The sequence below is a fragment of the Onychomys torridus genome, chromosome 15 (genome assembly GCF_903995425.1).
Source record: "Onychomys torridus chromosome 15, mOncTor1.1, whole genome shotgun sequence".
Lineage (NCBI taxonomy): Eukaryota > Metazoa > Chordata > Mammalia > Rodentia > Cricetidae > Onychomys > Onychomys torridus.
In genome coordinates, this window is record NC_050457.1 from 60,956,736 (window position 1) to 60,971,516 (window position 14,781).

The 14,781-nt window shown below is 37.0% G+C and overlaps 1 protein-coding gene across 1 annotated transcript; it reads right to left on the bottom strand.

Annotated features, from left to right (window-relative positions):
• Positions 1–10,688: 10,688 nt before the first annotated feature.
• LOC118596466 (60S ribosomal protein L31-like) lies at positions 10,689–11,124 on the bottom strand. The gene has a single exon (XM_036207378.1). It carries the CDS (start codon positions 11,101–11,103, stop codon positions 10,723–10,725), a length of 381 nt encoding a protein of 126 aa, XP_036063271.1. The 5' UTR covers positions 11,104–11,124; the 3' UTR covers positions 10,689–10,722.
• Positions 11,125–14,781: the final 3,657 nt, after the last annotated feature.

Consider the following 14,781-nt stretch of genomic DNA (forward strand, 5'->3'; position numbering starts at 1 on the left):
ATTTCACGTTGACTGCATTGGATAAGAAAATATTTATTTCTGTAATAACCACTTCTCTAATTGGGATGATTGGTTTTAATTTTCAACTTTACCCAACCTAGAATCACTTGGAACAAAGTCTTGTGAAGTATTTGTTTTGTTTTGTTTTGGTTTGTTTTTTTTTTTTTTTTTTTTTTTTCCCTGAACTATATAAGAGTAGTGAAAAATTGCTCAGCACTGAACGGTGCATGCATTCCTTTCCTCTGCTCTCAAGTGTTTGATCTGGTGCTTGAAGTTCCTTCCTTGACTCCACCTCTGGATAAGTGAGACAATTGAATAGCTTGAACTGCTTGGGAGGCACCCAGGCTGTGGGACCAGACCTATCCTTAGTGCATGAGCTGGCTGTTTGTAACCTGGGGTTACACAGGGACACTTTGCTCAGCTTGGAAGGAGAGGACTGGACCTGCCTGTACTGAATCCATCAGGTTTAAATGAATCCCCAGGGGAGTCTTGGCCCTGGAGGAGATGGGAATGGAGGGGAGGGACTGGGGGAAAGGTGAGGGTGGGGTGGGAGGGGGGAGGACAGGGGAACCCATGCCTGATGTGTAAAATTAAAACACAAATATAACAAATAAAAAAAGAGAAAAAAAGTGAATAAATCCTGGATCCTTCCTCCCCTAAGGTGTTTTTCCTCATAGTATTTTAATACAACAATAGATATGAAACTGTACATGAATATATGAATGCATGTATGCAGACAATTCTAAACTTCGTGCCAAAAGTAAAGAATGAACATGTGCTTCCAAGACTCAGGAAACATTATTATTTACTGAAATCCCAAAACTGCTTAATTTTATTGAAGCCACTAACAACAAAACTGCTTAAAGCAATTCAATCAGAATTAATTAGTATCAAGAATGTTTTTCATGTTACCTTTAATGAGTACTTACCTGATGACAAATGTTACCACTTAACTCAAATTTGGGAGGTGAAATATATATATATATAATGTTTAATATTAGTATCTTCAATATAAATGAGTAGCTATCACAAAACTACCATAATGTAAAAGTTTTGCTTGTTGTTTCACAAACAAGAAAATTTGCTGTGAATGTTTAACATGTGGAAATTGAGAGAAATGATACACTTCCTTGTTCGCAACTTGTAAATGGCTATCCTTCTTATAAATAAATTCAGTTCCTTCTCACCAATGTGATGGCTTTAGGCAATGGTTGACTTGAGAGGTGTTTAACTAACTCATGAAACTCAAGCCTCATGAATAAGATTAGAGTCCTTATGCTTATGCGAAGGACTAAGAGAGATCCTTCAGCCCCTCCTCCTTCTGATTATATAGACAACAGGAAGTTCAAACTCATTACTTCACTAATATGCTTATAACTTGATTTTAGATCCTTTTCCTCCAGAACACTAAAGAACAAATGTCTGCTATTTATCAGTTACTTTTTAATGATATTTAAGCACTCTGAAAGACATAAGAGGAATATGACATTCTGAGGTTCTTCTGTAACAAATTCTTAAATTGACGATAAGGTTAAAACTCCAACTAAGGAACAGAGCAGTAGAAAAAAAAATCTCAGTCTTCTCAGAAAATAGTTAACTATTCATGAACACAATATTTATATAAGTAAAAAATAATTGAGAAGAATATTGACAAATCTAGTGAGAACAAAGAAATTAAAGAAATGCCAACATTTAATTAAGTGAACTTCTCAGTGTTGAAAGAAGATAGAGAATGAAATAAAGTGCATATCTGACTAAAGAAATTAATAATATAAATATTGAAAGAATAGACAGTTCATTAGGAATTACCACTGTAAAATATGAGAAGACAGACATTAAATTTGTAATGACAAAAGACACAGAATTTATCATCTGAAAACAGCCTACTCTTATTTAAAAAAAAATGAGGAAATCTATTTAAGGAGAGAACAAGTATTTGCTTAAATAACCATCTGATGAGGATATTAGTGATGTCCACCTTCTCAGTAGAAACTAGATGCTAAGTTTACTTAGCCACCTAAACAAAAGCCAAGACAATTCACTAAAGAAAAGGAAAGAATGACTGAACACATGGTGAACATCACAGGGGTTACTCATACCATCCTAACCCTGGAGTACCAAGGATGGTGATCAGAACTGTATAACAGGAGAGGCCATCACCGCCTATTTCAGCCTCACTTTGTAACATCTATTATTTGCATTTAGAATGCACTCACTCAGATGTGGATCCAACATTCCTGAAAATGTAGGCACTGCACTTAAGAAAACTCAGGGTGTGTGGCTGCCTCCCTACAGACCTTCAATAATGACACAGAGGGACTTTGAAGCTAGACTGAGAACCACTAGAGAAAAAGCTACTGAGAAAAGGTTCTATGTGGAAACGCACAGGAACCCCTTGCTGGGGCAGTGGCCATGGCAGCAACATAGGCCAGGATGACTCCATGATCCACATCTGGAACATCACAGCATTATTAATGCAAATGTGCAGAGCTTCCTTCACACTCAGCGGCCCTGTAGTTTCTCCAAGGAAGATTGCTCAACAAGGCTGTTGGGAAAGCCATTGGTAACAGTGAGAGCTAGAAACGCTGTGAGCACCATATATCTCTTCAGAAGGGCTAGGAGACAAAGAAACTATGTAAGAAGATCATTCTGGTTTGCTGACATTTCATACAGTTTACCAGGCTGGGATATGACACGATATGAACCTGCCCCTCTAGTTTTCTTGTAATTTTTCCCTTACTGGGAAAGCAATCTGTCCTGAACCCAGTTTTCCATTCATATTTTGAGATAACCTTACTTGTCTTATTTCACATTTGCATGGCGGAATTTGCTTCAAAATCATGTATAACTTAAACCTTATACAATTAAAAAAATACATGGCACTTCAGACTTCAGCATTTGGAATTGATCTTGAATAAGTTCAGAATCTGAGGGTCACTAGAAAAAAAATCCATTTTTCCTGTGGGTAAGAAGCATTTCAGCATCCAGGGGCAAATGTTACAGTCTGGATTTTTGTTTTCTCCATTACTATGTTGAAATCTAGGTCTCTGGGATGATGTGGAATCCTATGAAGCAAGTAGACAAGAAAAGAAATGTTTCAGGAACGGGAATGTATCTTTCACAAAGAGAACCTAGAAACATTCCCCAATCTGCTGGCTATTTGGCTGACTCAAAAACCAAGGGAGCAGAGCAGTGACTTCACTGCTAGATTTCAAATGCAGCTGCAGAATTTGCAGGCAAATAAGAAGACACATAAGATAAATAATGGAAACAGTAATTTAACGTAATGTAAGTTAGTTGTATTATTTAATTTAAATATCATTTACTTACTATTGACCTATCACTACACTATTAGAATACAAATTCAGTGAATGATATGATAACTCTAATGATGGTAGCTGTCACTAACACTTAATGAATGTCATAATAACAATGACAAAATGCATTTATCACAAAGCAGAATTGGTAGCAATGACATTGTGTATAAAACTGTTAAGCAGTTTGTATACAGAAAATTAGCATTTCTAATTGTATATAGATCTATCATAATATTTCAAAAATGTGCAGTATATCTGTTTGTAGTGAAGTTAATTTTGTGTATTATATCTGAAACATTAATCTGAGCTTTCTCTGGCTGGTTATTTAAAGCAATATTTTAATTATTATTGTTGTTAACATTTTTTTAGAAAATGTTATTTCTTTCTTTTCTTTTTTTTTTTTGGATGCTTCCCTTCTTTTTTTTTTTTTAAGATTTTTTCTTTATTATGTATACAATGTTCTGTCTGCACGTATGTCTGCAGGCCAGAAGAGGGCACCAGATCTCATTAGAGATGGTTGTGAGCCACCATGTGGTTGCTGGGAATTGAACTCAGGACCTCTGGAAGAGCAGTCGGTGCTCTTAATGTCTGAGCCATCTCTCCAGCCCCATGTTATTTCTTTCTTATGGCATATTTCCTTTATTAATCTATTCTGGATCTCTCTGTGTCTGTGTCAGTTGGTCTCTCCCTCTCTTATTGTGTGCAGAGAGACAGGAGAAAAGCAGAACATAAATGGGTATTATTTCACAATTCACTTTCTAAAATTTCCTTATAATTAGACCACTGAGAAATAGCATGGATAATTGCTTGAAAATTAATGATGGTCATGAGAAGTCAAGACTTTTACTAAATGTGAGAACTACTTGAAATACCTCTGTGAACATTTAAAACATGCTTTTAGAATAATACAAAGGTCAAATATATTTTAAGAAAAATAACTGTTTTGTCTTATAATTTATATATATTCCATATCAAGTGTACACAGTATGTTAACTGCAAAATACATTTTTTTACTTTAAGATTTTAATCTCAGTTCTTATTTGTTAAATCATTACTATATGCCAGACATTTACTACATATATTAACTAATGTGTGACTTTAAGGAAAAGCATCAGGAAGTGTTCCTCTTTGAATATGCACATTAAAACTTATGTGGAAATGCAATTCTCATTATGATTTATTAAGATAATTGAAATTTGATGTGTGGATAGTATTTATTTGTATGGTATTTGGGGAATGATCAACTTTAAATAAATGGAAATAATGCAACCATAATCCAGAGTGTTGTGCCTTCATGTAAGGGAATATGTGACCTGAGCTTGGATGCAGTGTTTCACACATGGGTGCCCTACAGCAAAGAAGGACTGTACAGAAATTATTCAATTGCCATATGATTATTATATCTTAAATTATAAAGACTTCATGACTATAAGACAGATAAATCTTTACCCCAAATGTATTACTCAGACTGCAGTGTTTAGATACAGCAAATACAAAAAACTGAGATAGATATACTGGTTAAAAAAATAATAAACCAATGGAAATTACATAATTTGATTGAGTTTCTGCTCCTATGGAACTGATCTGACTGAAATGTGTTTATTGATTCACATTTTAAATGTTTCATCTCCTGGTCTGGTGCTGCTGGGGGAAGTTACATGTATATTAGAGTTGAGGGTAGGTAGATGATATGTCATGGAGCAGGTCTTTTAGGGATCTAGTTTCCTGACTGATTCTTTCCTTTGCTCTCTACTCCCAGGTCCTTAAATATTAAGAAGTTTGATCATTGTAGGGGAAGACAAATGCAAAATGGCAGCACCTCCCACTTAATCATCTCCCTTATTTGCCTAACAAGGCATGTTGTAATAGTGTACTACTTCTTGGAACTCTTTCTTTTTCAGCTTACTTGATAAAATGATATGCACTAATTTTTGAAACATAAAATAAGAACATTCTTAAATACATTATATTTAAATTATTCAAATATTATGAAAGTAAAAGTTTGAAATGTGCATTTTTAAAACAGATTAAAAGGCTATAATTTTTAAGAGCGTGAAGCCATAAGGACAGTTTAAATGGTCCCAATGTTGTTGTTGTTTTTTTAATTCTTATTTTTTATTATTAAGAAATTTTTATTATTAAGAAATTTTCTATTCATTTTACATACCAACCAAAGATTCCCCTCTGCTCCCCCTCCAGCCCCCATTCCCACCTCCTCCAAGGCAATGTCTCCCATCGGAAGTCATCAGAGGCTGGTACATTTCAGTTGAGGCAGGTCCAAGCCCCTCCTCCCTACACCAAGGCTGCACAAGGTGTCCCACCATAGGCACTAGGCTCCATAAGTCTGCTTCATGCACCAGGGATGGATCCTGATCCCACAGCATAGGGACCCCCTAAACAGTTCCAACTAAACAACTATTTCTCCTATCCAGAGGGCCTAATCCAGTGCAATGGGGACTCTACAGTTATCAGTCCACAGTTCATGCGTTTCCACTAGTTTGGCTGGCTCTCTCTGTACATTTTCCCATCATGATCTCAATGTCCCTTGCTCATAGAATCCCTCCTCTCTCCTATCTGTTGAACTCCTGGAGCTCAGCCTGGCGTCCAGCCATGGATCTCTGCATCTGCTTCCATCAGTCGCTGGATGAAGGGTCTATGATGACAGTTAGGGTATTCACCCATCTGATCATAGGAGTATGCCAATTCGGGCACCCTCTCAACTATTGCCAGTAGTCTGAGATAGGGTCATCCTTGTGGATTTCTGGAAACTTCCTTAGTACCCTGTTTCTCCCTATTCCCACAATGTCTTCATTTATTATGGTATCTCTTTCCTTGCTCTCCTGCTCCGTACCTGTTCCAGCTTGAACCTCCCATTCCCTAAGTTCTCATCCCCCATCCCTTGCCCTCCATTACCCTCCTCATGCCCAGTTTGCTCATGTAGATCTCATCTATTTCTCGTTCACCTACAATCCATGTGTCCCTCCTAGGGTCCTCCCTGCTAGTTAGCCTCCATGGAGCTGTGGATTGCAGTCTGGTTATCATTTGCTTTACATCTAGTATCCATTTATGAGTGAGTACATACCATGTTTATCCTTCTGAGTCTGGATTACCTCACTCAGGATGATATTTTCGAGTTCCATCTATATAATAATAGCTTAATGATTAAAAAAATAGTGAAATCTAAACACTATCAGATAGGATCAAAACGTCTTCTGAGAAATTAGGGGGATATTTTTACTGTTTGTATGAAGAGGTCCAATTTTATGTATAAATCAAGAAATACTGAAATGAGTTTTATATTTACTATGTTGATATAGTTTCTCTGTAATCTTGGCAGTAGGTTCTTATGCTACATACTTCATAGTATGAATTGTGTTTTATGTGCCTTATAGCATGTCTTGAATACTATATATTGTCTCATATCTGAGATCACAACAACTTTTTCCATTTTCACCTGTAATGGAGGCACTTGGATAACTTCTGCAAGAATTAAAATATACTATTATTGTGTTCTTCATTGTATGGATTGGGCAAAGATGAGATTAGTATGATGGAAGGCCACATGATATTAACCAATTTTATCATTTTTTTTAAAAGCTCATTTTACCATTTCATACAAAAGCTTACATATAACTAGGAATCATAGGTAGAGGGCATATTTCACCTACCAGAATATGAATTCAGGGGACAGCAAGGTGCTTCTTCATGATTGTGTACTTTGGTGCCTTTCTTCCTGGATTGCTTTGTGTGGTGTTATTTTACAAAATCTTATTTCTCCTGGCAGCTGGGTAGGTCTCCAAGACATTACATAATTCTTTTGTATGTTGAGTCTGCTTGTTTCCCAAATTGAAGTGTAGGGCTTAAATTAGTATTTCATTGTGTAATTTATGTATGAAATTACATTTTTTAAAAAGTCATGTACCTGTTTCTGAAACTCTGACAAATCCCTAGGGTCTTCTTTTTAAAACTAAATCACTTTAAAATATCTGTAATCATAGCACACTTCTAAAGGTCAAAGCACTTTTACAGAAGTCTGGGTACTTTAATGTCAAGTCAGAAGAGAAGAACGCCACATTAACAAAGACTTGCAGGTGGGTGAAGAAACTCCCACACTGGTATTCAAACATTTTTATGATCAAATATACTGTTATTGATTAATTAATTTTGAAGTTTTTCATACATAGATGGCCAGACTTTTGGGAGATTAGTAACAAATTTGTTTCCATTTTCATTTATAATCACAACCAAAAACTCGTCACATGAATATTTTATGCTATATTAAGTAGTCTTCATTTTCAAGAAAAATGAGGGCTGAGACAATTAGCTTGATAACCTGACCTATTTTGAGAAATATAAAAGAAATTAATTACTAAAGATGAATTATTCTCCATAACCTGTATTAGCTTTATGAAGTTAATATGCAAGTATATGCCGTGGACACTTGTTTCCTAAAAACACAATCAGAAAATCATTTTCCACAGGTAATCTTATCATTACCTTCAGCACAGATGATCTGGGAAATAAGTGATTTGAACGCAGGAGAAATTGCTAAATATCTCTCTCATCTCTCACGGTACTGAATATACAAGTTCATAATGCCAGTAAGCTATCCATATGATCTTAAACTCTATTAATGGAAAATAAGACATTCACTATCTTTCCCTCGGTTTCTCCTGTCTCTAAAAACAAGTTAAAGTAGGCATCTTCTACAAAGATGGGGTTATTAATTTTAACTTTGTATTATTAATCAACTAACAAAATATGTACTTTAGAAAATTTAAAAAAAAAAAACTTATCGGAAAAATAAAGTAACTGGTGTAGGATATCTCCTTTTGAGTGTTGGTCAGGGAGGGCCCATATTTTGCCAGAACAAAAACTTATTACCAGTATTTTTGGATACTCATGGCTAATATTATAAATATGGTAAAGCTCTCATGGCTGGGTGGGGTCATAAGATCTACGGAAGACCCTACTACTGTTATTCTGCTAAATTGACATGTCTTCAAAATGCCTTCTAAATGATTATCCTTAGCTTTCCATATTATCAGCTGCCAACCTTCTTCCCCAGGGCCCACATGGTGGATGGAGAGAACTGATTTCCACCAATTGGTTTATGACCTCTACACCCATGCCACAACATGTGGATTCCCCTGCACAAACACATGCTTGCACACATCGTAAATAAAGGAATAAATAAAATTTAAAAATAATGAAGGACTTATTATTGCTTCTTTCAGTTTCATCAGAAAAGCTCCTTTCTTTTTTCTAATGATCAATGGTTAACACAGTGACTCAACTGAACAAAGCACAGACAATAATACTGTGCAGTTGTAAGTCATAGACAGAATGTTTACACCATTCTATTGCTCAGGAATATTACAAAATTTTGAGTGATCTGAATGTTAGAGCTAGAGTTTGGGAGGGATTGGGTGAATCAGAGTCCTTAGAAGCAGAAAAAGTGCTGCAGCCGTGAGCCCACTGTGGTTGCATGCACAAGAACTTCACACGTGTGGATCGACATAGTTTCATCAAACATGGGGATGGGTTTGGCAGAACCCATTCCTCACTGAGAAGTTTTGGGTATTATGGGTAGCTAATGGGCACTTGTTAAGAAGCTATCATTTTGGTCAGTGGTACAGTCACTGATAAGTTGTTCTTGTTTCAGTAAATATGCCCTACTCATACACATCCAAGGAACCATACTGAAACTCAGTAGGGAAAAATATTAACATAAAAAAGGGCTGTGATGGAATAGAGTTTCAGTTGAGAGAGAGATGGGCCAGTGGGAGAGGTAATGTTGGAGAGACAGTGAAAATGCCTAAATGTACCCCTCTGTCTGCATCTCTGTCTCTCTCATATCTCATTAAAACTTTGGTTTTTAATATACTTTACATTTTATATATAATATGATCAATAAATTGACATTTTTGTGACAACTGAAAATAATATATGTATAAATTTCTTGATTTAATCATCTATGCATTTTTATTATATGCATTTATCACAAGAGGAAATAATCACTTTGTAAAGATTGAATGTCATGGATGTTCAGGTTTATAACTGAGACTTGTCTAAACTCAATTTCTCCTCAAACTCTATGGAAAATATTTCACAACAATTGAGAAATATGTTGATGAAGAACTCATAGAAAATACTAATTTATGAATACAAGTTACAGAGTAAAATCATCTGTCTAGACATGGAGAATATTCTCCTCAGAATGAAAATAAATGTTACACAAACCATATTTTAATAAATTGAATATAAAATTCAAATTTACAATCTCATAAAATATACACATTAAGCCTCACTATTTGCCTTGCTAATTCATTCCTGACTGGTAATTCTCTTTAACATTTTTGGTGGATTTTTTTTTAATCTATGCAAACTATTGAAATGCTCATTGGCTCACTTCCTCTAGCTTGGTACTGCAGTATAATGTTTTCAACCCTCTTAAAAGAGTTCACCCATCTAGGGACTAAGTGTTCAAATACATGAGTATTTGACATGCACACTATAATACTTCATCCTGGCCCCTTAGGCTCCTGCCCCTTATACACTATAAAATTCATAGGCTCCAGTTTCAAATCTTCAATAGCATTCCATCACCCATATTTCAAACTTGATGTCTTCTCTAATTTCAAGAATGAATCAGAGTTGAGAGGCCTGTACAATCAAATGAGAAGTTGCATATGTCTAATAGACAATGGCACAAAGTAAACACTCTCATCACAGATGGAAGGCATGTGGATAAGACAAGGAAGAAATAGACCAACATCAGAATGAACCCCAGTGTTCCAGTGGAATTGTATAATTTCACCTTCCTTGTTTTGCAAACTGCGTCTTCTTTGTGTGTGTGTGTGTGTGTGTGTGTGTGTGTGTGTGTGTGTGTGTGTGTGTGTGTGTGTGTGTGTGTGTGTTACTTCATCTCTATTTACTGCAGCCATTTGTAGCAGATAATGTCTGCTACATACCCATGATGACAGTGTCTTCACCAAAACTTAGGATTTACCTTCATTGTTTTATGTATTGATCTCCAAGGGTTTCCTTTCAAGGAATCCTACTGAGCCATACACGGCCTGGCTTTAGTGGCTTTCTAGCACATTGGAACAAGTCTCCATAATCCAGTAGTATTTAATTTGTTACAGGTAAATCAGTCCCAAAGAATGATAGGTACTTCAGAGCTGTGTTATAGAAAGAATGTACCACGTAACAATAGGTCCCTTGTAATTAGGAGCTCTTAAGACTGTTGAAGCTATTGCTTCTTGCATTGGAGATGAGTTTATATTTCAGGGGATCACTGACTGTCTTGGTTTCCAGAGGCTACAAGCAAGGTCTTTTTTGTTTGTTTGTTTGTTTGTTTGCTTGTTTTGGTAGTTCTCCAACTTTATTGACACTCAGCAGCTTAGTTCTCATCCACATTGACTGTCTGTAGATTTTTGAATGTGGTAACAGGTATGTAAGTTACCAATGTGTAGAGCTTGTTTGGGGAGTCCTCATCTTCCTTACATTTTCTGGACAAACGTACACGGATACGGTATGGAACATTCCTTATTCCTTTGGCCCAGACGGCTTTATTGAGCCTGGTATCAGTGCGCACATCTGGAGTCCCCATCTCCTTCATGGCAAATTTCCAGATTTCTTTGAGTGCCCTACTGGCACGCTTCTTGAAGCTCACTCCATGGATGCGCTTGTGAATGTTGATGGTGTGTTCTCGGGTCACCACCTCGTTGATGGCAGAACGGCCCTTCTTCTTCTTCTTGCCACCCTTCTTTGCTGGAGCCATTCTGCCAGGCCCAAGACGGAAAGGCACAAGCAAGGTCTTAGAAGTTTACTTTTGTCCCTTGGCTGTCTTTTGGTAAGCTTTGCCACAGGTAAGTATATGGTGCAAGCAAAAGAGACACTGGAGGTTTTGGAAAGAGTAGTGTACCATTCTGCACACCTCATCTTGAGTGTATCCACTGTATATTGGTACCTCATAAAATACCTGTATGTGAAAAATGCCTAGGAACTCCTCAGTTTACTGAAGGTGGTGAAGAATGCTGATATGCACAGTAATAAATGATCATTGGAAATGAACCAGAAGCTGTCATGGACTAACTATGGGTTGTTAGACTTTTACTGTAAGGAATCAAAGAAACCACTTAAGGATGAGGGTGAGAACCAAGAGTTCTCACCAGAACAATGTTAAAACTAGAGTTGTATCAGCTGGGTGCAGTGCTTCATGCCTGTAATTCTAGTAGTTATACAAAAGTGACTTGTAGACCCACCTAGTATACATAGAGTTCCAAGCCAGACAGCAACAATGAAACCCCATCTAAAAAATTAACCACTAAAACCAAATAAACTTAAAGTGATGCTTTTTTATTTAATTTGTTAAGTTTTTTTTTCATTCATTATACCTATCAATCAAATATCCCACTCTTCCTTCCTTCTAGCCTCCCAGCCTCCCCCCAACCCTCCCCCCACTCATCTCCAGAAGAAGGCAAGTCCTCCCATGGGGAGGCACATCCAGTGGAAGCAAGTCCAAGTCCTGCCCCATGCCTCAAGGCTGCACTACGTGTTCCATCATAGGTAGTGGGCTCCAAAAAGCCCCTTCATGCACCAGGGGTGGATTCTGATTCTACCTCCAGGGGGCCCCCAAACAGATCAAGCCACACAATTGTCTCACCATGCAGAGGGCCTATTCCAGTTCAGTGCAAGCTCCAAAGACATTGATGCAGCTTTGATGAGTTCCCACTAGTTTGGTTTGATTGTCTCTGCAGGTTTCCCCATCATGATCCTGATGCACTTGCTCATGGAATCCCTCCTCTCTCTCTCTCTGACTGGACTCTTGGAGCTCTGCCTGGTGTTTGGCTGTGGATATCTGCATCTGCCTCCATCAGTCATTGGAGAAAAGCTCTGTGATGACAGGGTATTCACTGATCTGATTGATCACTGGGACAAGCCAGTTCAGTTCAGGCACCCTCTCCACTATTGCTAGTAGTCCAGGCTGGGGTCATCCTTGGGGATTCCTGGAAACTTCCCTAGCACTGGGTTTCTCTCTAACCCCAAGATATTTCCCTCCATCTCCAGAGAAGCTAGCTAACAAGGAAGACCTAAAGATGGATGCATGGATCACCCTGGGAAGGAGAAATAGATGAGATCTCCATGAGGGAACTGGGAGTGAGGGGTGGGCAATGGAGGGTAGTGGATGGGGGATGAGAACGTAAGGGGATAGGATGGTCAAGCTGGAACAGGAATGGAGTGGGAAAGTAATTAAATTGATACTTTTAATAATTATAAAAAGAGTGCCATATGTCTAATGATATCAAGTTCTATTGCTTGGTTTATGTATGGTGTGGCCTCAATTTATAATAGTTGCACAGGGATCTGAAGGCCTTTTCAGCTGAAGCTAGAGAAAGAATTCCCATGATGGCAATTGCAGTGGTTGCAGTGTGTGTTCAGGTACTTTCCTTTCAAACTAATCTGAATATTTATACCTTGGAGCCTTTGCTGGTGGGTTCCTATTTTCATTATACCATTCCTCTTGTCCCAAGGCCAAGTGAAAAGTATGTGTTTAATTTTTCTGTCTTTTTTAGAATTGAGATGCTTCTCTGTATTAGCCTTGTCCTTAAATTTAAAGTTGTTCAGCATCCTTTCCTATGCAAATAGAATAATTTTTAAATACATCCTTTCTTTTATGTGTTATGTCAGTGTAAAGTCAATAAGTATTTTGAACAGTAACCATGACACAGCTCAGTTGTGCTTTATATGCTAACATTCCCTCTACCAAACAACTTAGTTCATTAGCTTTGCACTCAGTTTCTCAGGACCAGAACAGAATGAGGTCTGATTATTTACTAGAATGTAACATGAATTATATTTATCCCATATCCTGATATTTTCCTTATTTCCATTTGGAGCCTCATTATAGAGGCCTTCAGAGTCTGTCTTTCTGTCACTGGGCCTTCATCTTCCTACCAGATGGGCAGATTAAGCTCTGCTTTCAGTATTCTAAGGCATCTCTAGCCAGAGCTCAAATTCATCCCAATTCTTCCTACAAAACATTCTTGATACCAATTGTCTCTGTCATGTACTTTTACTTGTTGTTGCCAAATACCTAGTGAGATGCAATTTATAGTTGGAGTTCATTTAAAAGAATCCCAACTAAGCCTGGATAACCTACTGTGAATAAAAAATTCATGGAGACGTTACTCAGTGGAATGGAAGCTTTTGAGCCAATGAATATTATTGACTGAAATTAAATCACCCTTTAGGCACTCTGACTCACTCAATTCCTAGGTAAAGTGAAAAATCTAAACACTAATATTTAAATATTAGTAAGTTCTTATAAATTGTTAAATCTATGGTGACAAATGATGTCTCTATGGCATCTGTGCAGACTCACTTCCCATTGTCTTTGTGACAATGAATATTTCCTCCCATCATATACTATTCTGTTTTCATAGCAATATTTTAGTTTTCACAATTGCTCAGATAAGAAAGTAATGAGTAGATTATATTTCAGTCTTCTTTAAAATTATAGACTATTTTAATAAGCCACATCATTACTTATAAGTACAACTTTAAAGATTTAGTTCAATCTAATATATAACCTTTAGTAATTTGCCTGATACATATTATGCAGACTCATACACACCTCTAAGAAAATACATGAATGAGTCAATAATAGAAACGGAATCTGAGTGATAACATAGCAGTCTGTCCTGAGTATTGATCACCAGTGAAGCACAACACCATCTTACCGGGGCAGGTCCTCGAGAAAAGTGTATTACTTCTAAATATTGTGAACATGCTCATGCTTTGGATGGAAATGTTGCCTTAAGGTTACAGTGGATGTGATGAAACACCATGACCAAAGAGACTTAGGGAAGAAAGAATCTATTTCACTCACGCTGCTATATAACAGCTTATTATCAAAAGCAGTGTGGTCAGGAACTCAAGCAAAGAATAAATCCTGGAAGAAGGAACTAATGCAGAGGCCACAGAGGGCTGCTTCTTACTTGCTTGTTCCTCATGGCTTGTTCAGCCTGCTTTCTTACAGAACCCAGCACCATCATTGCCCATTAATCACTAATTTTGAAAATGCCCTACAGCTCTGGCTACACCCCAATTTTTATTTAGACATTTTCTCAATTGAGGTTCTCTCCTTTCAGATGAATTTATCTTGTATCAATTGACATAAAACTATCCAGTACAAATGCTTATATACTTCTACCAAAATATAACAACAGGTCCATTACAGTTAAATGTTCTATGTTGCTTATCAAATTGATAACTCAAAGGTACCTGGTGAATTTTACAAACCTACTGCAGATGCTATGATTTGAGAGAATTATGCATGGAGAAGTTTCAGAAACATGCCTTCCTGGCTCTCTGAATATATCTTCACAGTTTATATGTTAAAGCTCTAAACTGGAATGTCCAAGGTCATTCTTCCTAATATTCCACAAGGGACTGT